The following is a 27,276-nucleotide window of genomic DNA, read 5'->3' on the forward strand; positions in this document are numbered from 1 at the left end:
AACTGCGCACAAGCCGAGGCCCCCTGTGCAAGGCCCCCTGCGCAATGTGAGGCCCCATGCAGCCTGCATGATCGGCCTGTAGGGAGGGACGGCCCTGGGTAAAAGCAAATCTGCCACTTTTATATTGTAAAATTTGTTAAATTAAAGCAGTCTTTAATTGTTTGTCCTAAACATAGCAATATATGCTTTTGAAATGTAACATGTCTTTGAAAATCACCTTCAGCTTGTTTTTTTTATCTATAAAATAAATAAATAGACAGACACTTTATCGATCCCAAATTGGGAAATTATTTAACACAACACAAGTAGGCCATAATGCACAGATAAGTCCGATATTTTCATGAAAACTCCCCAGGAGACTGTCTCCTGGAGACACCAACACAAACGTGGCAGAGTGGACTCCGGAGTTTGCTGCATGAGTTGCACTCATAGACTGTATATATAATAGTTGCACTGTATGATCTGTGGTGTAGTGGGCTGTCACTCAAAAACCGAGTAGCCAATGGGGACGCACCCCTGAAAGTCACGCCCACCTGGGACGTTTGTGTCAAAATCGAAAACAAAAAATGAGTCTGATCATTGAGAAAGAAGCAACAAGAACTGCAAACAAAAAGATATGTTAAAACAAAGAAAAAAGACTTATAGTTTACATGATTACACAAATGATTTGTTTGCAACTTATAGTTTTATTTTTTAAATTAAATTTATTTAGCTTGACTCAGTTTTTTTTTTTCTTAAATTCTTAGTTTTGCTTGATTCTGAGAAAGTGTTGCTTTATCTTTATGAAACAAAACTACTCCCATATAACCCCTGCATATGAGGCCACGTGAATTGATCAACGGTCCTTCAAGTTTCTGCCTGGTTGAGAATGCTATTCTCCTCTTCCTCTAAAAGAGACAGGTTCTATATTTCGCCTCTCTACAGCTGCAGGAAGCATGCGTATCACTTTAAACCCTCATGACAGTTTGTGGAGGGGAACGTGGGCTGTGTGTGAGTTGGTGCTGTTCGGGGCTTTAGCATTCTCATACCCCGCTGTCGACCTTTGAATCTCGGGGCCCGGTAGGTAGGCAGCTCCGCCGTCCACGGTCCCAATTGGCTGAGCTCTTTTCCGCTGCACACAGCTGCTTCCGGCTGCATGTGGTAGCCCAAACAGTGTACACACACAGACGTACACTGTGTTTTTCTACACGCACTATGAGAGTGTGCACGATGTTGCTAGAGCCCAAAGTCCCCCAGTGAGTGGCGCGGTCTCTTATCGTTATGTTTGAAGATTAACGAGGTTATCGGTGTCCTGTAAAACACGTAGCCAACTGCCAGCTGTCAGCCTGGAAGCGGACAGAGGAGGCGGACCGACGAGGAGAAAGGAAGCTCCCGCTGTAGCTGCATCGGACAACGGCATAGCACGGAGCCATGGTCGAGAAGCGGATGTCACGGTGGTACTTCGGTGGGCTGGCTTCCTGCGGGGCCGCCTGCTGCACGCATCCACTGGATCTACTGAAGGTAACCCTCCGCTGCTGTGTGCAGGATAGCAGGCCTGAACTCCAGCTGTTTGCAAATCCTGCAACACTACTTTACACACTGGGTTAATTTACAGTTATTCAACTCCTGACGATTATCATATTACTGTGTGCGTGCTACTGCTGAATTAGCTTCTGGTGCCATACTCTGAGGGATCACATATCTCTGCTATGGCATCAATGTCCATCACACCGTGCAAGTCTGCTCAAATATAGGGCACAGGTTAGGACAAGTGGTAGCTGGTTAGCCTAAATGACCTTAAGTGCTATTAATGTAACAAATATAATATAAAGCAATGTTTAGATTCATTTTAAAGTAATCAGAATGGCCCAATGTAGCCTAGATTTAAGATAAATATCAGGGCAGTTTCTGAACAAAAACATAATAGTCGACTAACACTCCACAATTGTACATCTCGACGGAGATATAAATCTAAGTTCCTCCACAAAAATCAGCTAAAGCACAACTTTATATATATTGTGTCTACCAGAAATGTGCTCATAAGTTTCTTGAAAATAAGGTGTGTGTGTGTGTGTGTGTGTGTGTGTGTGTGTGTGTGTGTGTGTGTGTGTGTGTGTGTGTGTGTGTGTGTGTGTGTGTGTGTGTGTGTGTGTGTGTGTGTGTGGTGTGTGTGTGTGTGTGTGTGTGTGTGTGTGTGTGTGTGGTGTGTGTGTGTGTGTGTGTGTGTGTGTGTGTGTGTGTGTGTGTGTGTGTGTGTGTGTGTGTGTGTGTGTGTGTGTGTGTGTGTGTGTGTGTGTGTGTGTGTGTGTGTGTGTGTGTGTGTGTGTGTGTGTGTGTGTGTGTGTGTGTGTGTGTGTGTGTGTGTGTGTGTGTGTGTGTGTGTGTGTGTGTGTGTGTGTGTGTGTGTGTGTGGTCATGGGGTCATGCATGTTCACTCTTGTTAATCGTTGGCTTGCTGTGCTGCACATGAGTAAGCCAGATTTTCACTTGCTAATGCCAAAATTCTTCCCGCTTTACTGCGCCTCTCCTTTGGTTGTACTGCAGTCTGCCCGACATGACCCTGAGGATACTAACTGCTCCTCAGGCAGTTGTGTAATTATGTCTGAATTCCCTCGAAGGTGCTTCAAAACTGCCCTAATTGCTTGTTATCTGGTGATGCCAGATACACTTAAGGTAGAATTATCCCAGGAATACATTTTTCTGTTGGGTTCTGAAAACAGTCTTATCGTGTTGGATCTGGCATGTTTTTCTCGCATCTGAATTTCACCAACACGTTTTACAAACAATGAAAAATAAATTCAATAAGAGAGGATGGCATAATGAATGTTAAGGATATTAATTTCCCCCAATTTCAAGTCATTTCAAATGTTAAATCCTACAATAATTGAGGCTAACAAAAATACCTAATAACCAACGCAGTTAGTGAAACCTGTTCCCACCAGTTTAGACATTCTCCAGTGTGACGGAAGGCTTTTTATTAGGACTAAATTGCCAGATTTAGTGCACATGATCTGGGTCAAAAGGTGGGAGTTAAGTGCAAATAACTTTTGTGTGTTTTTTTAAGTAAGACTTTAGAGTGTGGACTCTTCAATAATCTATAAAACCACAACAACTCTTTTTAGAGAACTTTTCATACATATTTGTGTTATCAGCTTTGGGATCTTCATTCTTTAAGTCTGGTTCTGTTGAAAGGCTTCTACCCTTGTTTACTGAGCAGTTAAAGTAGCAACCTTGAGGATATTTAAGAACACATTTTTACTTTCACAGGTCATGAATCACTGTCATTAACCTAAAAATGTGCCAGCTTCTCTGTCAGCAGAGGCAGATAGTGACTATTTGGATACAGTTTACAAAGCTTAAAAAGTGTCTTCATAATGCTGTACAGTTACCAAATTCCTGTTAAAGCTTGCAGAATGGCATCTAAATTTAGAAAGCCTAAAATGTACTTTAGAGGGAATAATTATGTCAGTGTGGGAAGTAGGGCTTTACCAAACACACATCCCATGGCAAAGAATGCTTAGTCATGGTGCAGAGATTTATTTTTTCCTTAGTGTTAACCAAGATATCATTACACTCCAAGACAGGCTGGCCTATTGTTGTTGTCCTCGACCGGATTTGTTTGACCTCAACTAAAAAGTCAATCTTTCAGCAAGACACTTATCAACTTATCTGGGTGTAATATTTCACCACTGTGCACGCGTGTTCCTCTACACATTCACCTGCTGATGGCTTAATGCGTTTGCACAACATAATGTGGTTCCTTTTGAATCAGAGCTTTAAAGATCATACCAGAGTTTTCTACTCAATATGTCTAGATTAAATTCCCTGAAGTTATGCAGTATTTAGTATTTGTTTCCAGTGAAACCTTGCTCATAAAAGATTGTGCCCTATTATCAAAGGGAATTGAAGATTAACTTTGTAAGACTTTCTAACGGAAATGTCTTTTTGTCGGTCCACCAGTTTGAACCAGATTTGAGTATCTCATCAACTTTTGGTTTTGATTGATTGTTCTCCTGAGGAAGCCTTCTGAATTTGTTAAGGATACTTTTAAGTTTGAAAGCGTCATTCATAAGGTCTGAACCAAGCGGCAAAACTGGGGCAGAGTCGGGAGGCCAATAAGGAAGTGCCACAAACTGCAGTTCATCTAATGGCCGATAGGCGATGACTGCAGAAAGGAGGAATTTCCATAGACCCCCATGTTAAAATGCCCAACTTTACAGCAGAAATAAACATGTTTCTACCTCTGGATGCAATCAAAATTATTGGGGATATAGTTAGATTCCACCTTAATGATTATTAATTGTTGAGTGAATTGTTTTATAACGCGACCCTTTTATTTATGTTAGGTAGGTCTTTTTTGCATAAATTAGGGCGTGGTCACTTTGATGGACGTGCCTCACTGTCAGCTAACAGCAACTTGTCCACTCTGCTAGGCTACAACGTTAGCTAGTTGTAGTTACTGTACTTGACCCTTTAGCCGTGTTCGTGGTGATTGTGCCTTTTAGGGAATGTTGTTACAAATACCAGACAACTAAAATGTTGTGCTGTGCGGTTGAATGTACTAACAGAACTTCCAAGAAGTCTAAAATTATAATATTATACATGTTAACCCCGTTAGCAGGTGTTTGTGTGCTTGGTAGCTTAGCTTGTTATATAGCTCATTAGCCAGCTAAGGACGTAACCCTTTATACGTGTGTGTGTGTATATATATATATATATATATATATATATATATATATATATATATATATATATATATATATATATATATATATATATATATTAGGGCTGTCATGTGTATTTTTTTGTATTTTTTGTCCTCGGCCGCCGTAGTTTCAGAGCGTATCGAGTGTAAAATACCATCGACAAGCTGATGCTGACAGCCCCGCTCCTGCCGCCCGCTTGTGGCAGACCACACTTCCACGCTCACCGGCAGGCCCGGACTGGCCATCGGGAGGACCGGGAGGGAGTGTGTATGTGTGGCGCGACTCGCGCGAGCGAGGCACACCTTACGTGTTGTTGTTAGCATCTGGTGCTAGCTAGCTGCGCTAACGCATATAAGGAGCTGTTTCAATGACATTTCGCCGACAACTGCGCCGAGCACTTGACTTTATGCAGGTAGCCAGACAGTGGGACATTGTACGAAAAGTCAGCACACTCAGCACGGATAGTGCGCGCAACATGATTGCAGCGTCCAGGCAGCTCCCATTCGAGCATATATGCCTTGAGCTGCACATAGCTCCAACGATCCATCAGTGTCTACACACACACACACACACACACACACACACACACACACACACACACACACACACACACACACACACACACACACACACACAGTATTATTGTATGAGAGAGGTTCCAGGTTGAATTGAGGCGAATATTTGTAATGTTCAGAGGTTGTTGTGTTTAATATTCATGAGAATATTTGTCATTGTTCAAATGATAATAAACAAACATATAAAGCATATTTGTCCACTCATATGTTGATAAGAGTATTAAAAACTTGAAAGATATCCCTCTAAGGTACATTTAGAACAGATAAAAATGTTGCGATTAATTTGCGATTAATCGCGATTAACTATGGACAATCATGCGATTAATCGCGATTAAATATTTTAATCGACTGACAGCCCTAATATATATATATATATATATATATATACATACATATACACAGTTTAGTTTATGATTCAGCCTTGGGTAAGACTTTTATAGTCTATGGCGATGACGCCCATAATGCTAAACGGGAGCAAATGTTAAAAGGGGACCCAATTATCCCAGTGGTAGCTAGCCCCCTGCGGCTCCGTTAGCGTCCCGGCGGTGGAGTCCGGCGTTATAACTGGAGATCAAGGAATGCAGCGAAACGCGGACTTGGTTCGCCTGCAGCCCGCTGTAGTATTAGCTAAATAAATTATGTTGAATAAGGCTTATTAAGCTGAACATCGCCACAATTGTTCTGCTATGTATCGGTACTTATTTTATTTTATTAACGTGTGAATGACAAGCATTAAGAATAACAAAAAATAGCAAATTCTCTTGCAGATTGTCTCGTTTGATTATGAATGTAACGTTTATATAGTGGAACTACACTGTTTTATCAAAACCAAAGTGCCACGCAGTAACTTGGTATGCATTTTTTTAATTTTATCTTAGCTTCTTAGCTTGAGCTAGCTCTGTTACTTCCAGCTCGGTGGCAGCAGGTCCCGCCTCTTTGCCCTTATTTGGATCAGGCTGGAGCAGGCGCGAGTTAAGGCCCCTACACACCAGGCCGATATCGGCCGTCTTGCGTTGTTGGGCGAAAACGGGTTCCTTGTCGCCCAAAGTTAATTTGGTGTGTCCCGAACCCTCGGCCGTGGCACGCCTTATTTGGCCTTTCACGATCGACACCCGGCCGATTCAACATGTTGAATCGGCCGGGTGTTGGACACAAGCTATCGGGCCAAGAAACCACTCTGATCAGCTGTTCAGCTAGCAAATGAGAAGCGAAACGGAAGTGAGGGACGTAAACAAACGATTTAAATGTCCTCTCTTACCTTCCACACATAGCAGGGACATCTCTGATATCGGCGGGAGCGTCCCCAGCTGTCCTCTGCTGAGAGCTCCGTGATTTGTTTGGTCAAGTCCGGTTTTTCATCTCATCGTAAATTTAGCAAGAAGTGGCCATTATTACATTGCTGACTCGATAAACTACACACCCGCCAGAACACTGCGATCATCAGATGCAGGTCTATTGACTGTGATTTTATAGTATGTCTGCACTTTATGTGCTCATTTCATCATGCATGTATTTTTATATTCTAAAACATGTTTCGAACGGCACCCGCTATTTGTTTGTATATCAGTCTGTTGTTCTTCTCTGTCTTCCGGTTGTTGCCTATTTTGAATGACGAATACACACTACCGCCGCCTGCTGGTAAGGAGAGTTATTGCCACTCACGCATGCGCAGTTCGTACGTGCTCGGCTGTAGTAAAGCGGTGTATTTCAGTGCGACACACGGCCAATACGCAGGAGAACTCGTCGATGGATCTGTCGGTGTCGGATGTCGGCGAGTTCTCTGGTGACTGCCTGGTGTGTCAGGGCCTTTAGACTCTGACGTCACTGTCGAGACGTTAGTGGCCGACTCCGCCTACTAAGGGCTTCTCGGCAACTCTGCAGAATCCTATGGGTGACGTCACGGACACTACGTCCATTTATATATACAGTCTATGGTATGAACAGATACATAGCTACACTCATATTTTTTAGTATTTTACTTTATATATATATATGTAGAATTATAATCTAAAACAAACTTGCACATCAATACAGATTTGTTGGAATTTAGCCGTTTAACCTTTTGAACTGTTTTACAAATATGTTGTGATCTATAAGTCCCAGTAATAAAATAAATATATATATATTTAAAGCTTAGTGATGAGACAGTAAACATTGTTTTTTGAAGAGCTTAGCTTCAAACCCAAATACTGATTAGAACAGAGGACAAAGCTCACGTTATAGAGCTGTGAAGGCCTCTGACAAGGACCCCCCCACACACACACACACACACACACACACACACACACACACACACACACACACAGCTTAAGAACAACTTGTGAATTGGTCATAACTGCCTGTGTGACATTAAGTCTGAAGACACGTGTGTTTACAAGACAGCAAAGGGTCTAATTAAAAAGGATTGTGAGTTGTATTATGGGATGTCTAGGATCCAGTGAAGAGCTGAACTACCCCTTTAAGAGCTGACACATGTAGCCCTTTGACACATTTAGTTTACCAAATATATCTGAAGTGGTGTCATAAATTACCCCCAAAAAACTGATGTTGCTCTGTCAACCCCAACAGAACCACAACGTCTCATGTTTATAGATTTGTTTTCTGTGTTCAACGGTTTCTTTATTATTTATGTCACCACAGTGCCAAATTGGTATTAAAAATAACCCCAATGCATGACTGTCTTTCCAGGTACACCTGCAGACGCAGCAGGAGGTGAAGAAGAGGATGATGGGGATGGCCATTCATGTGGTGAAGAGTGACGGTGTGCTGGCTCTTTACAGTGGCCTCTCTGCCTCCCTTTGCAGACAGGTATGTCTGTTTGCATGCCTATGTGTGTTGACGTGTTTGTGATTTGTTGGCTTTTCACCTGAATCTAACTCGGTAAGTGTCACGGAGGGTGGTAACCTCTTTTGTGAGCCAGCCTTTACTAAGATGGTATCAATAAAGAGTTACAGACAAAACTATTTCAAACCACAATAATGATAAAATAAGGCTGGCTGTTGGCAAAGGCAAAACACAGTAAAGATTTCTGACTGAAATTTGAGTAAACAATGATGTATTCATGGTTTTGGTTACAGTGAGGGAGTTTGAATGAGGACATAGGAACTGTTAACTTTTCTCGAAGCAGTGCTTTATAATAAGATTTGAATACATTCATATGTTGCTGCCTCAGAGTGATTGCTAATAAAAAGGTGGAAATATCGACGTGTGAAAAATCCATTCTAACGTGACCAAAAGTTAGTTTTGGTTACTTTTTTAGAAACGTTTGAATCACAGTCAGAAAATTAAATTGGTTGTGTTGCCAAAGGCTCCTCCTTGTGGTTAAACAAATTATATTTAAAAAAAAAGTGTGAGATACTCATTCTTTTTTCCTCTCCTCTCCTCTCAGATGTCCTATTCACTCACCAGATTCGCCATCTATGAGACAGTGAGGGACATGATGGGCAGCACAAACCAGGGCCCCATGCCCTTTTACCAGAAGGTCCTGCTGGGAGCCTTCGGAGGTAGAAACACACCCATTCTGCCTCACTTCTCCTCCTTTTTACACACACACACGCACGCACGCACGCGCGTGCGCGCGCACGCGCAGTATAACCCATACCGGATTGTGTGCCAACAAGTTTTCTCTGCCAACAGGTTTTACTGGCGGATTTGTTGGAACGCCGGCAGACATGGTGAATGTCAGGTAACATTACATTGCCATTCAATCAATGATTTAAATACCGAAGATTTAAATGCTTAAAGGGAACATTTGCCAACTTTCAATGATAATGTCCAATCAGTGTTGACGGTAGATATAGTCGATTTGTAGTTATACAATTTAGTGTGCTTTATTTAATGAGAAAGGAATGATGCTGCCAGAACAGGTTTTCTTCCGGCTGCCAGCTCTCTCATTTGACGCGACAGTGACATAGTTGGATGAATCACAGGCCATTTTATCTTGAATTTGTATGCTCCACTTCTGGGTTGCTAGGAAGTGTGTATGCTCTATTAGCTCAAACACAGAACTTCCTAAACCTGTTCCATTGTGCAAACATAACAAAAACTAAATGCAACTCTCTTTGCTTGTATTACAAAAAGTTCAAACTGAAATGGCATCCAGAGTGCAGATCACGTTCTGGACGAGAATACCGTTAACTGCTGTTTGGCTGACTTGGGTATTCAGCTGTGTTTTTTTTAATTCAAAATATACAGCTGAAGCAAATGCAGATGCCAGCATGTGGATAACTTTCTCGGTCAATGTACTTCACCCTGAGGAGACGCTTTAACTGTCTCAATGTACCACATTGGACATTCTCAACCATCTAAAATATGCATTTTTTTCACTGAAAACAAAACTACAATTACTTTTTTTTTAATACAGGATGCAGAATGACATGAAACTACCACCAGAGCTGAGGAGGAAGTGAGTGTTACTATATATAAGAAAAGTTTAGATTATCTAAATCTCTTATTGTATTTAAACCTGAATGATTTCCTTCTTTCAGCTACAAACATGCCATCGATGGGCTCTTCAGAGTCTTCAGAGAAGGTGAATCCTCGATCAATAAAGTGTGTGTAACTTTGTGTAAAGCAATCTGCGCGATGATGTCTGACCTCTGACTTGTGTCTGGCCCCACAGAGGGTCTGAGGAGACTGTACTCAGGAGCCAGCATGGCCTCCAGCAGAGGAGCAATGGTCACTGTGGGACAGGCAAGTCACACATATGAAATACGTTTAAATTGCCTGCAGGTATTAACGAGGCCAGAGTGATTTTCCAGCCAGTGACGAGCAACTGTCTGTTTTTTTTATCACAATTAAGATAAAAGTTTTCTCGTAAATACACTAAGAAGGCATTTGATGACCATGTTAAATGATATTTCCAATTCAGAATCCATAATCAATCCGTAACTCCTTTTATTAAGCTAATGATACTAAATTGAGTTAAATTAGAGTTACCTTAATTATGAATGAATGAATCAATTTAATTGATTATTAATTTCCAACAATGCATAAAGCATGCCTCCATATAACCTCAACTTCATTTAACTTTGTGAAGTCTGTGTTGGTGAGCACACCCAGAGGATATATACTTTTTGCATCCAATTAGTCGCACAATGTCAGAGCATTTCTATGGATTAACTGTAGCCAACCCAATAAGGTACAGCATTAAATACAAGGTATGTTTGTTGAAGGCTGCCTGGAGGAAGCTGAATGTATTACAGAATGTCCACTCATCATTATGAGGAGCCTCCAATGGTTCCATAGTTACATATAAGTGGAACAAGCCATTCATCACTAGACCTTAATGATACATACCTGTCCATATACAGATGCTTTAGCCCAGGAATATTCAATTACAAATTCAGTTGGGCCAGATTTTATAACTACAAAATTCAGCTGGGCCAGACATTCAGCGGCCTGTAAAAAGCGGGTAATGACACATTTTAAACCAACACATATTACTGCGATGAAAAACATGCCATTTTTATTCATTGTTCATCTAACAAAGGCACGTCAAAAAGTGCATAAAAACACAACAAATTAGCATTCATTTAACAGAATCTGAGGCATCTCAAAGTGCATAAAAAAACAAAAAGTGCACAGTTGTAGCATTACATTTGTTTGCTTTTGAAGTAAAATATTGAATATTTGAACCAGGCACATCACAAAGTGCATTTAACTGAATACAATAATAGCAGTCTTAATACATGTCTTCATACATACAAAATAAAATTGGATACATATGACACGTGCACATCAAAAAGTGCATTAACAAACAGTTAAAGAGCTCCAATGTAAGAAAAAGAGGTAGTACTGTAGCAATACTATTTTTTCACTTTTCAAGTAATAACAAAAAAATCATACGTTACACACATTACAAAGTGCATTTAAATGAATACAAAAAGAACTGTCAAACCCTTCAGTGCACAAACCCATAACAAGGGATAAGGGTAACTAACATATGAATGAATACTACACTACACGTCTACTATAGTAAACTAGGTGCTTACTATCACCTCATTTGTGATTTGTCATCGCTGACTTTCTCAATGGGAGAAGTGACATTTTTTGTTTTGAACAAGAGCAGTGATTTTTGGCTCATAGGATGTCAATGCAATCCTAAGACATTGGTGAAGAGTGCTGTCAGTCAGGGAGCAGCGAGTGGTACTTTTTTTTGAGTTCATGTGTGAAAAGCTTGATTCACATGTATGATCCAAACATACTGAGCACACAGACCGCTACTCTCTGAACGTTAGGGAACTGCTGTTTGTTGACGTCACTCCAAAACTTCGCTGGGTTGAAACATGGTGAAAACTCTGTTGTTTTTTAGTGCTGTGGATAATGTTCAAATGATTCTCGCACAAGACCTAAAATTCACTAGATTTAGGGGTACTCTGGGGTTGTGAAGGGTGGATGAGTCTTTGTTAATTATCATGACATGTGATTTTCCTACAGATGATTTAATTCAGTCTCAGAGGTGACCTCATGCTTTATATTGTGTGGCTCATTGTACAATTATTTGGAAGTGGAGCTGTAGTGAGCATTAGCGATGTGGCTTCAGTTAGCTTCAGGTAGTAAAGAGATGCATCATTAAAATGGCACAATTTCTTTTTTCCTACCTTCAGTTGGCGTGTTATGACCAGGCCAAGCAGCTGGTGCTGGGCACAGGCATGATGGGGGATAACATACTCACACACTTTCTCTCCAGCTTCATCGCTGTGAGTATCAGGTTCATTCTTGTGTTATGTGGCTCAGTGTAAAGTTGACAGGACTCTTTAAACTAATGGTACGTTTCCCCGCAGGGAGGCTGTGCTACATTGTTGTGTCAGCCTCTGGACGTACTAAAGACGAGGCTCATGAGCTCGAAGGGCGAGTACACAGTAAGTGGACCCCCCCCCCCCCCCCCCCCCCCCTCTCACCCTTCATCACTGTCTCCTCTAATCCCTTCATTCCTCTGTTTCTCTTTGTCCATCTCCCTTCATTCCTCAGCTTTATTCTCATCCAGTGTGTCTCTCTCTTTAGGGGGTGAGGCATTGCTTACAAGAAACTGCCAAGCTTGGTCCCATGGCATTTTACAAGGTAAGACAACAATACTAACAATATAAGAACACAACACTCGTTGTTTAGTGCAGATTTAAATGAAAAGTTAAAAACAAGAGCAATATCTTCTTGGCATGCTATAATTAAACTCTATAGAATCGACTCCAACAATCTTTTGCATGTTTTCAATTTGCCAACTGTAAAATAATACTATTGATACTATTAGTTTTAGGTGATGTTTTTTGATAAGTCACAACACGACAACTCCCCTTTAGCCTTTCAGCTAATCTCTCCCCCTTCTCTACAAATATTGACCCATGTCTCTTTTTCTGCTGGCTATAAAGCAGCCAGTAAACCGTAGCATTATAAGCACTTAAAAAAACTGTACCTGCAATTATCAAATGTGGATGCCTTTGTCAAGCTCAACACCCATAATGCCTGTTACTGCATGTGTGCTATGGTTTAGGTGCAACTTTGTTTACATTGTCTCACAATATAACACGTATACACACTTTAATGCGTGAGGCAGCATTTTTGATGCAGCTCCAAATGACTTTATTCTTACTTTAAACAAAAAGTTATGTCATCCCCTCTTTCCCCCCGTTCCAATACTGTCCCTACAATAAAGGCTCTGGTTGCTCAAAATCGTTAAAAAACAGACAAAAAGCAAAAAATCCCATAAATATGATTATGATGGCAAAAGCTGCACTTGATATTAAAAGCATACTACCTACATGTTAAATGTGAGATACATTTCCTCCATTTACAGTAGAGGGCAGTTTTTTGACTACAGGAAAAAGTTGTCTATACTTTGTTTCACAAAATTGAATTTTGGAAATAATAACATCGATTTTATTTTCAACAGATTTACAAATAAAATACAATGGGGTATCTTACAAATAGTAATATATTGCTGATTTTTGTTGCAGGGTCTCGTCCCCGCAGGAATCCGCTTGATTCCTCACACAGTGCTCACCTTCATCTTCCTCGAGCAGCTCAAGCAAAACTTCGGCATCCGCATCATCTCCTGAGCACGCTCTGCGACCCTGAACCCCAAACTGCCACATCACCCCCCCGCCATCGCTTTACTCTTGGCATTTTAGATTTTAGGCAAAAAAGGGAGAAAGGGCGTGGTCCACCGTTTATTTAATGGGCTGGTGCATGGTCCCCTTCTCTTTTTGCTCTACCTCTATCTCACGACTGATAATGATGTTGATTTTTATGAGCACCAACTTCTAGAAGATACAATTACAAGAACTAACGGTTTCCTCTATCATCATAGATTATAAATATGTTAAGAAAGAACACGCTTACTGTCAAAGTGCTTCACATTTGGTTATTAGAATGACCTGCCAAATTAGAATTAGCTCTAGCAGATGTTTAATGACCAGTTTCATTTCAGGTAGGGTTAGTTTGTGACGGGATTACATATAGTATAGTAATTGTTCATTTAAGGAGCAATTAATCTGTCAAGACGGACACTAAATGTTGACTTTTAACTATTTCCAGTTCAGATTTAGTGATTTATGTTTTAATTTCAGCAGTTTCACCAGTGGTGTACAAAGCCTTCAGAGCTAACATAAGTGTAATCCACAGTTGTTGCTTAAAGAGTGCCAATAATATGTCTCTCTAATACTTCATGAGTGTCAAGTCCAAAATGCTAACAAACTGTAGTGCCATTCTTTCAGATCTATTGTTCCCAGAAGCCATTACTAAAACACGACTGAACGCTGTTGTATGTCATTACATAGTAATCATTCCCAACAGTGGTGACCAAATGAGATGCAACCTGAATTGAACAGTTCACTAAATTGATGTTTTATAACTGGAACTACTATCAGGTTAAAATATCCTCAACTTTTGACCCGATTCTCCTTTTCTTCATTCCTCTGTCATCGTTTCACTCCCATATGTTTTGGAGAAGAGGACCAAGCTTGTTTGTCTCGTGTTTTTAAGTAAGTTGGGCGTGAGTGGGAGAAACTGTGACGCAGAGAGAGCAGGCTGGTAAAATCCTGGGGAAGGGCGCTCTTTCTTCCCTGACCCAGTGAAATACTGGACAGCCACTTGATCTCTTAAAAAGGTCTCACTGTTTGAATAGAGATGTCTGTAGAAGACCGCTGGACTGTAGAAGTGTAGATGTAGCATTTCCATCTGTTATGTTACTGTTTCGTTGAGCTGAATGCCTGTCAGACTCTATGACTCAGGATGCTACTGTTTTATAAGGCACTTTATTAAAATCCCTGGACTTGTACTAACTACTGCGTAGAAACACTAGCTGCATACGATAACATGTTCTAAAAGTAAAATAATGTTTGGAATCTACAATGTTAATGCCAATCTGAACTATGACTTTTCTCAGTTATAGTACAATCATTTTGGCCTTTGCCTTTCCTGTGCTGTGCCTGCTCTGTTGACGGAGACCTCGTCGAGTCATGTTGCCTTACAGTTTGTCCTCCAGAGGGCAGTATAGGAACGTGTAAATGATATCATTGCCAACAACTTGAATGAATCCTGAAAACCAAGGATGAGTATGGAAAAAAAAAAAAAGAGAACATCTGACTGCAATTCTGCATGTTCTTATGTTCAAGCGTCCCTCAATAATGTGAGGTACTGATCAGCCATAGTAAGCAATGTTAACCCCAGCTTTATTTATATGCACAGAAATGAAACTGGAGGGACCCTCAGCGATGGGTGTTGTAAATGTTTATGTTGTAGATGACTAACCAATGATTTTGGAATTAAAATACTAATGGAAAATGTGTTTGTTTTGTATTTTTTCACCGTTTACCTTACAGAAGAATGTCATGTGAAAACATGGATATTGGTAGGAACCCAGATTGGATGTAATTCATGGTAGAGTTAATGATTTTATTTGTCTAATTCCATAAATCATGTCATTATCAAATCAAATCAAATCAAATCAGGTTTTATTTATAAAGCACATTTAAAAGCGATTTTTGGTCGAGCCAAAGTGCTGTACATGTAATAAAAAACACATTACTACAAAACACAATAAACGACAATAAATTACAACAGATATAACTTAAAAAACAAAATAAGAATAAAACACACGGAAAAGTCAGGAGTCATGCTCCGCTCTAATTAGAAAGCCAGAGAGAAGAAGTGTGTTTTTAATGTGGATTTAAAAATCAATCAAACAGGAATATCTCAGTGTAAGTATTCTCTCGGCTCATAATGATTCGTGCAGGGAGTGTGAATCAAGCGTTATCCTTATATATAAGGACTTATTTAAATGTTATCTGCGCCTCACACCAGCACACTGACATGAGATCAGTTTTTTGTTTTACAGAAGTTCAGCTTGCTCCAGTGGTGATGTTCAGCTGTTATGATGGACGGCAGTAGTCTGACTCCGTTCCTCCACCTAGATTAACATTACTGTCCGATCCTTAATTAAAACTATCCATCACATGCAAAGCTTTAATGACTATATAAGCACTCATATGTGTGGGAATCTGTGAGCCTTATTCCACTGCTTGGACGGTCAGTTTAGCACAGCTGAGGCCACATGCTGCCTGTGTGCAGTGAAAAAAAGATGCTGCAGGTCTTCACATTTTTCTCTTGTTATATCAGAAATGTGTTTAGACTTTAGGAGGAACCATCATCCTATCAGCCACACTCATGAACAATCAAGCAATAAGTTATTTTTTCTAGTTAAACTACAAACTGTACAATAAAGACCATTTATTTTTCTAAGGGATGAAAGCTAAGAGCCGAAACATTTAGGTTGTCTGTTCCTACAGCTATTTTTTTTGCACATGAACAATTGTCTGAGTAAATCTGTATGTCCTTGCCAAAACTGTGAAACCTGTGTTTCATGACTTTTCACCAATGCTCACTTTTTTCAATTTGTGGTACTGATGGATTCTTATACATTAACTGAATCAAATAAAACACATAATAAAAGCAAAAGTGCAGTAGCTACAATTAAATTATTTTTTGTCAATGCAAAACACATCCAGATACATTTGTATGTACTTTCATCTGTATGAATTTCTTCAGCTCAAAGCAGTGTTATAACTGCACTTGGCATGTATCAGAGCAGAAATGTGCTCTTTTTTTATGTATTACTTTGAGTGGAATTACATTTAGTTCATAAGGCATACAAATATTTGACTATGATTTTCACGTCTACTCTGGTGTTCCTATAGACTCTATAGTCTGTTTGGCGAGGTGTTGGCTCTATAGTATAGAGCCAACACCTCGCCAAATGTTTCAAATAGAATTCTTCAACATGATTTTATGTACCCTTTTCCTAACAGGGACATTTTATCATTGCATGTCCTCAAATTTCAATGAAGGACCTTGTTACTGAGCAAACATTTGTTTTCATGTTTCAAAAGGTACACTGAAAAGCAACATGAACTAGTGAACGGGCAATTTCTACTCAAGGTTTTGACTTCAGAATAACTGTGAGTGGGTGTGAAAATGTGAAAGAGAATTCTATGAGAGAATCTTTGAAGGTGTTTTTAAAGCTGTTAACCTCACCCTTGAAAGAATAAAGTAAGACAAATAAAGCTGAACAAAGTTACCCTAGAAATGACGCACAGCGTTCAGGAAGAGCACTGAAGTTGTATTTGTATCAGCTGTTTCCAGTATCATCAACACGTTTCATTTTCCTTCGATAGAAAAGTTATTTCTATAATATGAAGAACTCAAATGTGTTAATAGTTAAAGCTCCACATAAACAATGTTTCCTGACGATTTTGTATAATGTGAACGTTTTGTAATGAAGCCACAGAGAAGTATGATCCAGCCCTGACTACCAGCAGACATTGTTAGCTTGAGAAGAAAGTCCAAAGCCAGTTATTTCGCTCCGGAGTTGGTGGAGACCAAAACAAAGCTAAAATAAGAGTGAATCTTGTCTCTGCTGGATGTATACATATTCAACTGTTTACTAACCCTTTAGCTATAACATATAAAAGGCTAAAAGTAGAATATGTCTGCTACAGTAAAAGTCACTGTAATGACACAATAGATATGTGAGTAACAGTTTTATTATGTTTTATAGGTGATTTATATTCACTCAGAAATGTAGACACTCTGAGAGAGAGCATTGATGGTGCCGGGTGGATCACTCTAAAGGCTAGCGACAGTTCAGTTTAATCTGAGGATGGTCGAGGGCTCAGAGAAAAAAAGGCAAGATATAATATTCAACCTCAAATTCATCAGATCAAGACAAACATAACTCCAAATGAATGCTAATGTTTCTTTGTGTCTATGGGACATGTACACTGGACCTTTTTGCCAACAGCTGTACTAACTTTAAATAGATTATACTGTGTGTCAGTGGTGTGTTCCTACCTTGTTGCAGTGCCCCAAAGTGGCCAAAATGGGAACAAAATGTGTGTGTGGGAAGGTTAGAAAAAAATTGCTTTTGTGTGATAATGAGACATTAAAAAGAAAGAAAATCATGGATAGAAAGGTTGAGTGAAACAGATCAGTGTTATACAAACAACAATGGGAGACTACTTGAGATCTACTTCAATACCTCAATAACTCAACAACATCTCATTGATGACACATTGGTGATGTATTGCAATGCAATCTGTCCACCAGATTGTCTGTTACACTTCAGGTGAAATGATCCTGTCGTGTCCAGCTGCCATCAGTCACAGAACGTGACGACCAGGTGTCCGATTTAAAGTGCTCTGATTGAAAGGCTCACTTCAACGTTCACACACTGCATCCCAATGAAGGAGGTCCTGTTGAAGCACGAACACACAGAGATGAAATGTAAATCATATATCGGCTTTTTGATTAAATGTGTTATATACATCAAATTGCCTTACAGTCTGCAGCACCTTTTGGCCAGGTTTCCCGTGTGAAGAGGACATACAACTTGAATTACATTTAAATCCTAGCTGTAGCTGTTCTTCCCTTTCTTTAAATCAGTTTTTATTGTGGAATGTAGTTGTAAAATGGCTTTATCTCTCTTTTTCTTTTTAAAGAAATGGATTGCAATTAAACTTAAATCCCCTGGTTCAAAATCGGCTGAGTGACCACTTGTAATCAAATGTCACGTCGCAGCTCTAGATGCAAATAAACATGTCAGACATTTTTCTTTTCCATATACTAAAAAGAAATGAAATGGTTTCATTCATAATACAATGAAGTTACCTTGTTGGTCTGCAGTTCCACTCATGAGGATTTACGGATCAGAACTTTATTCCAGTTGGTACCATTACATTTTTTGCCAGAAGTTCAACAAAATGTGTCTGTCTTTGTATTCCTTCAACAGTGAGTGTCTTATATTAGATTGACTTTGCTAAATTACATGTAATGTTGGCAATGACCCTAATAGCAAATCTCCTTAAACAACCCTTTTGAAAAACAATGTTCTTTCTTCTTCAACACATTAGAGGTGCATACAGTTTGCCACCAACTGGACTTGAGTTTGGAACAAAACAGGAGCATGCAGAGCAGGCGTATCTGCACTGTCACAAACTTTAGGCTGCACGTTGACCCTCGACATTTGGGACCCTTGCAGATGAGCAGATATTAAAAGTATGAATTTGCCTTTAACCTCTGTAGTTGAGTTATGTTAACAATTGAGTATAAAATTGCATGCTTGTCCTTTGAAACAGCACATTGACAAAGCAAGAGTCAGCAGCACTTCGCGAATGAAGAAATTCCTTCTTGTGGAATGAAATTAAATCTACAAATACTGTATGTGCTACTGTTGCCACATATATTTGCAACACATTGCAGCCCTTTATATTTGTAAGATAGAGGAATGAAATGTCATTCACTCCACATAAACAGAGGAAGGAAACTCAATAACATAAAGTTTAAACATCTGGAACAGAGGGGGAGTATTGGTATGTATAAGAAATGCTAGGGGGCAGTGTGTAATTTAATTGTGTGTCGACTGTATTTCTCCCTCACACACAAACCAGAACACATATTTCAGCCCTACTATTAAGACTGATCCATCTACAAAAAATAGGGTTATAAATTGGGTGTGCAACAGGGGGAAACAATCTCTCTCTGACACTCACATTACATTTCAGCTGGGAGGAATATGTGAGTGATCATAATTTACACTGTGGCTGGCAGTGGGACAAACAGCAGGGGGCTGCCAGGTTGTTGTGTGCAGGGTGGTTGTTAGCATGGATCACAATGACTTCTCCTCTGATCAGCAGCGGTGTTAAGAAAAAAAGCAGGCTCTGTGATTTAGAACCCGGGAGATAATCCCTCCTGACGCGCAGCCTCACACATTGATTGTTCTTCTTTCACTAAATCAAAAACAACTGAGGTATCAAAGACAAGGAGCCTCTGTGTGCTTTAATGACCTGTTTCCTCTTTTGTGACATGTCCCTGTGTTTGTTGGAGGGGTTAGTGAGTGAGAGGCAGGATGATGGGGATTGGAAGTTAATACAAATAGAGCAAATGTATGTTGTTTTGGGTGTGTTATATGTTCATTTATATGTGCACTCACGCCTTATTGGTGTGAAAGGACTGATCTATGAATTCAAGCTGACTCCAATTAACTTTCCGTCTTAAGTGTGATTGAAGGGATGTGTGTCTGTGAACCTTCCATTAATAACCTAATGATCTTGTGTCTCTGCTTTCCCTTCCCTTGCTCAGATTTACTTGCATTTTCTTTATTTTTACATTTTAACTTATGGTTCAGGATTATTTACTTCCAGGGTAAAAGAAGTAGATATTGGAGGCTTGAATCGTGCAATTTTATTAAATTTGTTCATGATCTGCTCACTTTCAGGGTCATCCCCTCATGGTCTGGATGTGTGTGCATGCTTTTACTTGCAGATTGTTGCGGCAGTGTCTCATAGGGCATTAAAGAAATATATAGGGAATAGCTATTAAAACCATGTCTTAGAAATGTGAGGAGAGGAAAACATACACCATATCATTTGCATATATGCATATAATGATTCCCATTCATGTTCATGTTTTGTTTTCAGATTGAGTTGCTTTACATTCAAGGCAGAACTAATTATTGAAGCTATATTACAATGCATAGCAACACACTCAAATGGGGGGTTTAAAGACATCCTTTCATGTCTACAGAGTCTATATGACGCACGATTCGTTTTCAAGGTTTTTTCAAGGATTATTTATTCATATATCCTGAAAAAGATTTTGCAGATCACAGTCATGGGGTTTAATACATATGCAGCCTCAATGGGACCCCTGCACCTTTTACTATACATCCACTGTCACTCATGGACAAATAACTGAACAAATGCAAAATATGTGAAATACATTTCCAGACTTAAAAACCTGAAAACTGGAGAAAAGCAGGATTTTAAGATGTGTAATAATTAAGAAAAATACACCTGACAAATGTTTTATAAACCTCATCAGTTCCTATAAATCTTCAAGCAAACCGTTAGAATTCAACCCTTTGACCACAATAAGAGAGAGCAGCTTTTCCATGTAAACACCATTGAATGATTCTCAACCTTTGGCCCTAACCTTTACATTAATGAAGACATCGGAGACAAATGTGTCGACTTCTGGCCCTAACCTTCACATTAATGACGAGAGAATCCTGTTTGACATGTTCTCTCAAGAAACTGAACCCATACTGCACATGCTCTTCAAAATGCAACAGTTGGAGTTCATTCCATATCTCTTCCACTGTGGCGCTCCACAAGGATTTGTTAGCTCTTCGCCTTTTTAGACCATCTGACCTGAATGCCAAATACTCACTTCTCAAAACAGAGAAAAGAATACAACACACCATATTGCTCTGGTTAAAATTACTCTCAAACCCATAATTCAAATACGTCAGGGTGCACATAGACAAATAACTGTTCCCACCACATGGACTTTATCTGCAGTAATTCAGTAAAGTTACTTTTTTAAGGTCAAGATACAACACAGTCTCACTCCCTGATAGTCCAATAGCGACGCTTGGTCAGGGTCCTTTGGCGTGCAGTTGTGACGCGCCGAGTCTCCTTCAGCTTCATAAACGGACGCAAAGAGCTTTCAACTGATTGCAATGTATTCCCATCGGCGGCGGTATTTGACGCTCAGGGAACCACCGCATCGGTCCATGTCGGCGGCAGTTAAAGGCAATGTGAGCGTCCATTCCCATTGGATAACGGAGAATTCTACACTTTTGTATTTTTCCCCTTCGATTCGGAGAAACAAATATTTTTCCGGAGTTTAGGATGGCAGAAGACACTACACTACCCATAATCCTCAGCTATCGTTTAGGACTACACCAGCCGATTTGCTTGACAAACCCCTTGATTAGTCCTCAAGCTCTGTGATTGGATGTTGGAGTGGCAGTGCGCAAAGTTTACGCCGAGCGCCAAACAGCACTTTGAAATGGAATGAAACCCATCGACGGCACACTATCCAATACAGGATTCGAACGTGTCCACGCCCCCCCCAGAACTACACATGCTGGCTATATGTGTGTTTCGCAACATGTTCTATGGCGCGTCTCTACTGGGAATTGTAGTTTTAAAAGACGTTTTCGTATTTTCCATAATTAGAAGTTGCCAGTATTAAACTGTATACATCCCTGGAGGTTTAGGGGATGGGAAACACATTGGTGTCTATATACAAGTGATTGGAATATGATATATTAGATACATAATTTCTAAGTAGCAGCCAGATGAATGTTATGGATGTTGTTTCAAAGTTCAGGTGTTTAATAGTCTTCTGGCCTGTGGGATGAAGCTGTCCCTGAGTCTGGTGGTTTTAGTCCGGATGCTGCGGTACCGCCTGCCAGACGGCAGCAGACAGAACAGTTTGTGGCTGGGGTGATGGGGGGTCTTTTGTAATCCTGAGGGCTTTCTTTATGGTTAACCTGGTATTTTTACTACATTTATTTTAGTTACTTTACAGATTTGGATTAATGATGTGAAATATAAACAACCCTTAAATCAGACTTTAGTTACACCTGAGTAAAATTCAGTGAAGGTGATTGTCAAGTGCAAACAATCAGGCGAGATATTTGGTAGTGGGTGCTTGAGAAGACTAAACATTTATCTGCAGATCCCTATAAAGCATATTCATTACTCGTTATTCTCTAATCGTTCATTAAAGACGGTATATAATGGCTATTTTGCACATCGACTATTCTGCTCCACCATTACAGGGGTTCAGTGTGGTTTAGTGACCTCTCAGTCTCTTGGGGATCTGATCCAATATGGAGGGTCACTCTGTGGAGAACTCCTTTCTGAACAGCTGCATTAAGGGTACGCTCAAACTGGCTGACAAAATTGCCCTCGGACACTCAAGGGTGCCAGGACAGAAGTTCATGTGTCTGTGTACATGGCCGCACTCTTTTAGCTCTCCGCTAATGATAAATAATACATGTTTGGATGTAGGATGTGTGTGTTTGTATGTGTAAATGACGAGGGCGAGGTGTGTTTTTGTGGGATGTTGCTTATATTGTATCGTGTCTTTTTGACGATCACTTGAGGATGACCGTACAGATTCAAAGGTTTTTCATCATAGTTTCACAATAAGATACAATATCTGTTCGCAGCTGAACAACAAGACTTCCACATATGCATTAATCATAAAAAAAAGGTTAAGATATTAAGTTGTTAAGATCTAATTTGTACCTATATTAATTTGGAGAAGGTTTCAGAGACATTCAACATGCAATTACTGACAGTGAATTCTGTGTAAAGATGTCCTCAGGAAATGGATTATATGTTGATGTCACCGACCATCAGGGAGGTAAACTGAAAATAGGGGAACTGGGAAAATACATCAATGAAGAACAAAAGAAGGGATTTTTGAGTGCTGGATGGCACCAGTTGAGTGGTGGCGGAAATCAAATGGCGCTGAGGAAAAAGAGACCTCATATTGACGCTGATAATGACCATGGGGGCGTCACTATGGTATCTTTTCTTATTTTGTAATAGGCCAGAACTCAATGGTTTGTGGGTAACGATGGAGTCAGTGAACTGCAGCGATGCATTTTATTTCCTTGGGGGTTTTGGAAACCTCACAGATGTAATGTATGCTTTTATTTTTAGCATGGATCAAATGTGTACCTTCTTAGGGTGACAAATCAATTCAAACTTATACATTAAAGGTGGGGTAGGTAAGTTTGAGAAACCGGCTCGAGATCGCTAGAATTAGAAAATACACAACCGGAGAAAATCTGCCACTTCCTTATAGAGCCCCTCCTCCAACACACATGAACGCGCACATGACCAATGAGGGCACGAGATAAGTTTGTGCACAGATGGAAGGCTGACAGGCAGGTAGGCCATCCAGTTATTTTAGCCGGGCCGGCTAAAATGATTGGTCGTGCTTTTTACAGTATTACGGCTTCCCCAGATGAATCTTTTTTATGGATTTTTTTTCAAAGCACTTAAGATATTCATTGCTTTCGGGATGTTAAGAGCATTCCATGGAATATAACAAAAAGTGTATCTCGAGCCGGTTTCTCAAACTTACCTACCCTACCTTTAATAAAATGAATGTCAGTGAAAAATTATCACGGATATTCTTTGATAACTGTTGCGTGATGGGTTTTAAATGACACTCCGAAGATGAAGGGACCATTTGTATTTGGCAGATAGTTTTGATCAACTGGCATAATTTAATTACTTTTTAATTTAAGAAACAGTATTGGGAGTCTGACTAACATGACAGTTCATTTTTCTTTTGTAATTCCCTCTCTCTCCAACACACACACACACACACACACACACACACACACACACACACACACACACACACACACACACACACAACACACACACACACACACACACACACACACACACACACACACACACACACACACACACACACACACACACACACACACACACAGATACAATAGGATGCACATTGAAGGAAGCTTCATCACAACTGGTGAGGGAAATTAAGAATAACTCAATCAAATTGAGCAGATGGTATCAAAGAGTCCTATTATTCTGAAGATCTGCCATCTGCACAATGTTTACAAGTTAATTGCCAAGATATATCTTTATGAACCTCAGATCAGAGCTGTCAGTTTATCCGCAGCGGGAGCATCGAATGACTCAGATAGTTTTGCAGTGATCACTTCAGGGAATAAGAAAAACTTGATATGATTTTCAGACGGAAAAGAAGTTGCCTTTCTCCATGGAATTCAGCTCAGATTTCAATGGTCCTTTTGTTTGTCTCCTCATCGAGACTCGTGAAGTCAATCATAAGAAAATTCTTTCTTTTATATTTAAACTGTGTGTGTGGTGATTTGGGGTTCATGTATGTGTTAAAGGTCCTGGTCTGTGTTGAGCACATACAGCTTGCAACAGCTCCAGTTCAGAGGTCACCATGATATTAAATTGCATTTTTCATGAAGTACCACCGGCAATATGACAGAGAGTGAGGTTGAGGTAAAATGGCAATAATACATAGAAATGAGATCATTCATCATCTGACCAGAGAACTGAACTATCTGAAGACACTGAGCCAGGCTTTAGATTAATGCATTATCATTTGCATCTCCAGGATCCAGCAAAAATGTAATTCAGAAAATCCTGAAGCCTTTTGTGTTTCTTATTCGAAGGCCATGGCAGCCCTGATGGCCTATCCAGCCTAAGGTCCTGCTGGATTCGGGGGGAAAAGGCCTCACTACTCACAGGCTTTTCAGAATGATGATTAAAGGGCCCTTGTCATGGCCATTTCCACTGATCATAATTCCATTGTTGAGGTCTACTAGAATAGATTTATATTGTGCAATTTTTCCAAACTCACATTGGTTTCTCATACAGCATCTCTGTAAACTACGTGTATTCACTGAATTTCACTCTCTGCCTTTAACGGCTCGTTGTAGCTCCAATAGCTCCAGCCCCCACCCTCCTTGTGTGCTCTGATTGGTCGGGACGTTGTGAATCGCGCTGAGCTCCGTGGAGGTGTTGTTTCCTTGTTAGCGATACACAGCCAAACACAGCCAAACTCATCCTGAGCACACACAAACTCACATCCGAAGTAAAAACAATAAGTGTGGCTTGATATTGAGTAAGAAAAAGGTTGATAAACGCTGTGAGAGTGGGTCTGCAGAGAGAATTTCGCCGCGATCCCAACTGTCTGTTATCAGCCTGCAGCCAGGGAGGAGAAATCAGCTGAGCTGCCTGCTCCCTGCACACAGATGTGTGTGTGAGGAAGTCCGTGGATTGGTCAATTTGGACCAATCAGCGGGGGTTTAACGTAACGGCTCCGCGGACGTAACGTAACGGCTCCACGGATTGGTCCATTTCGTTCCGGGTACGGCTTGACATCATGCCGTACCCGGAACGAAATGGACAGTGACGTATCTCCAACGAGGCGTTTTGGGGAGGTATTTTCTGTGTTAGAGTTTTACTCGCTACAGGGTGTACTTTGAGGGTTTGTGACTCTGCACACCGTTTACATGCATAAAAACCTTCATAACACACAAGGGGACGGGTAATAACCGGAAAAGCATGACATGGGCCCTTTAAGTTAGTAAAAAGGGTATTTTTAGATGTTATTTCACTTTAGTTCGAGGGGTAAATGGTTGTCTATCAATCGGAGGGTCAGTAGTTTGATCACGAGCCCATGCAATCTATGTGTTGAAGTGTTTGGCAAGACACTGAGTCACAAATTGCTCCGCTTGGCATCGCCCACCGTGTGTGATCTGCATCTGTAATATTCTTATTTTATATTCTTACTTTTATATTTGTGTTTCTTGTACTGATTTTATCTTCATTTGCTTATTGGATCGAGTCATTTTTATTGACCCATTGGATCAAGACTTTTGATTGGTCCATAGGAATTAACTAATTTGATTTGCCCATTGGAATCCTGTCATTTGATTGGCCTACTCGATCCACATTATAATAGGCCCATTTGATTGAGCCATTTGATTGACCCATTTGCACTTAGCAGGTTAACCTCATCAACATTATATGGGTTCAGCTCAATGTCAATGTAAGAACTGGCAGACTGTGAAGCTTTTGCACTTTAGTGGAATGCTGTTCACGTGACCAAGCATTGTTTGTCATGAATGAGAAACACGTCTTTTTTTATGGTTTAGGAATGTTTATACTGTAAGCACAACTCTTAATACACTTGGTGCTAAAATGTATTGTTCTTTGGTTAAGAGCCACATACTGCACCAGGGACGTGCACAGACATGTTGGGGGGTGGGAGCTCAAGTGAGAAAAAGGGCACTTCCCATAATCATTTATATTAAAAAAAATGTAAAACAAAAAGTTAAATATAGTTAACACAGAGACAATGGTCTTCTATATTCACTACGCATAAGAGCAGACAACAAACTAGTACAATTAATAGTTATTAAATGAGCAGCCAGATAGAAGTTATCTATAGATTTAAAGCTAATCTGCATAATTTTAAACACAACATTTCAGGGGAAAATACTGACTTGACGTAAGTAACTATCTGGGGAAGTTGTAAGGTGACATTTTTTGTTTGTTTTATCCTTTTCACCTGCAATGCCTTGGTAACTGCATGCAAATTAGCACATTTTAATCAAGATAAGATAAGAGATAAAATAGTACTTTATTACTAGTGTACTAGTTAACGCCTAATTTGCAGTTATTAGATACACATTTTACTGTATTCACCTTTAGTGTCTCCCCTTAAGTGCAGTAGGCTACATTAGCCTGTATGCCCATGATAAATTGCCGTAGCTAAACCTTGAGCTAACTTATCCATTAGCTAGTAGCCTACCTTAGTTAACTATTTGTTTTTGTCTTTTAGCTAATTAGCTGTAAACTCGAGGCACTGGCAGTTTAGTCATTTGTTCATCACCACTCACCTTCAAAATAAGCCAAGAAAAGCCGGCATAACATGGGACTGTAAGGTGGGAGGTGCTGCTACCTGTCGGTCTGAAGTGACTGCCGATGTCCTCACCGCTGTGCGCGAGACGTGGAGGGAGGGAGGGAGGGTAGAGAGAGCATCGGAACTTCACAGTCTAATCTCCTGACCTGATATTTTAATTTTGTATTCAATCAATATATTTTTGGAAAGGGAAACTGTGCGCAAACAGCAGTAGA

The 27,276-nt window shown here is 40.1% G+C and overlaps 1 protein-coding gene across 1 annotated transcript; it reads left to right on the plus strand.

Annotated features, from left to right (window-relative positions):
* Window positions 1–1,001: 1,001 nt before the first annotated feature.
* On the plus strand, window positions 1,002–15,044 carry slc25a10 (solute carrier family 25 member 10). The gene is made up of 11 exons (XM_034120638.1): window positions 1,002–1,500; window positions 7,949–8,068; window positions 8,649–8,763; window positions 8,897–8,945; window positions 9,624–9,665; window positions 9,748–9,791; window positions 9,882–9,952; window positions 11,869–11,961; window positions 12,046–12,123; window positions 12,266–12,322; window positions 13,213–15,044. The coding sequence occupies exons 1-11, from the start codon at window positions 1,411–1,413 to the stop codon at window positions 13,312–13,314; spliced, it is 861 nt and encodes a 286-aa protein (XP_033976529.1). The 5' UTR covers window positions 1,002–1,410; the 3' UTR covers window positions 13,315–15,044.
* The last annotated feature ends 12,232 nt before the right edge of the window (window positions 15,045–27,276 follow it).

Source organism: Trematomus bernacchii, unplaced genomic scaffold (genome assembly GCF_902827165.1).
Source record: "Trematomus bernacchii unplaced genomic scaffold, fTreBer1.1, whole genome shotgun sequence".
NCBI classification, from domain to species: domain Eukaryota; kingdom Metazoa; phylum Chordata; class Actinopteri; order Perciformes; family Nototheniidae; genus Trematomus; species Trematomus bernacchii.

Excerpts from the sequence above, each read along its gene's own strand:
- slc25a10 (XM_034120638.1), top strand. The coding sequence starts at position 1,411 with ATGGTCGAGAAGCGGATGTCACGGTGGTACTTCGGTGGGCTGGCTTCC. Across the intron at positions 9,792-9,881 it reads CTTCAGAGTCTTCAGAGAAG|AGGGTCTGAGGAGACTGTAC; the intron begins GTGAATCCTCGA and ends CTGGCCCCACAG. Across the intron at positions 12,323-13,212 it reads GTCCCATGGCATTTTACAAG|GGTCTCGTCCCCGCAGGAAT; the intron begins GTAAGACAACAA and ends TTTTTGTTGCAG.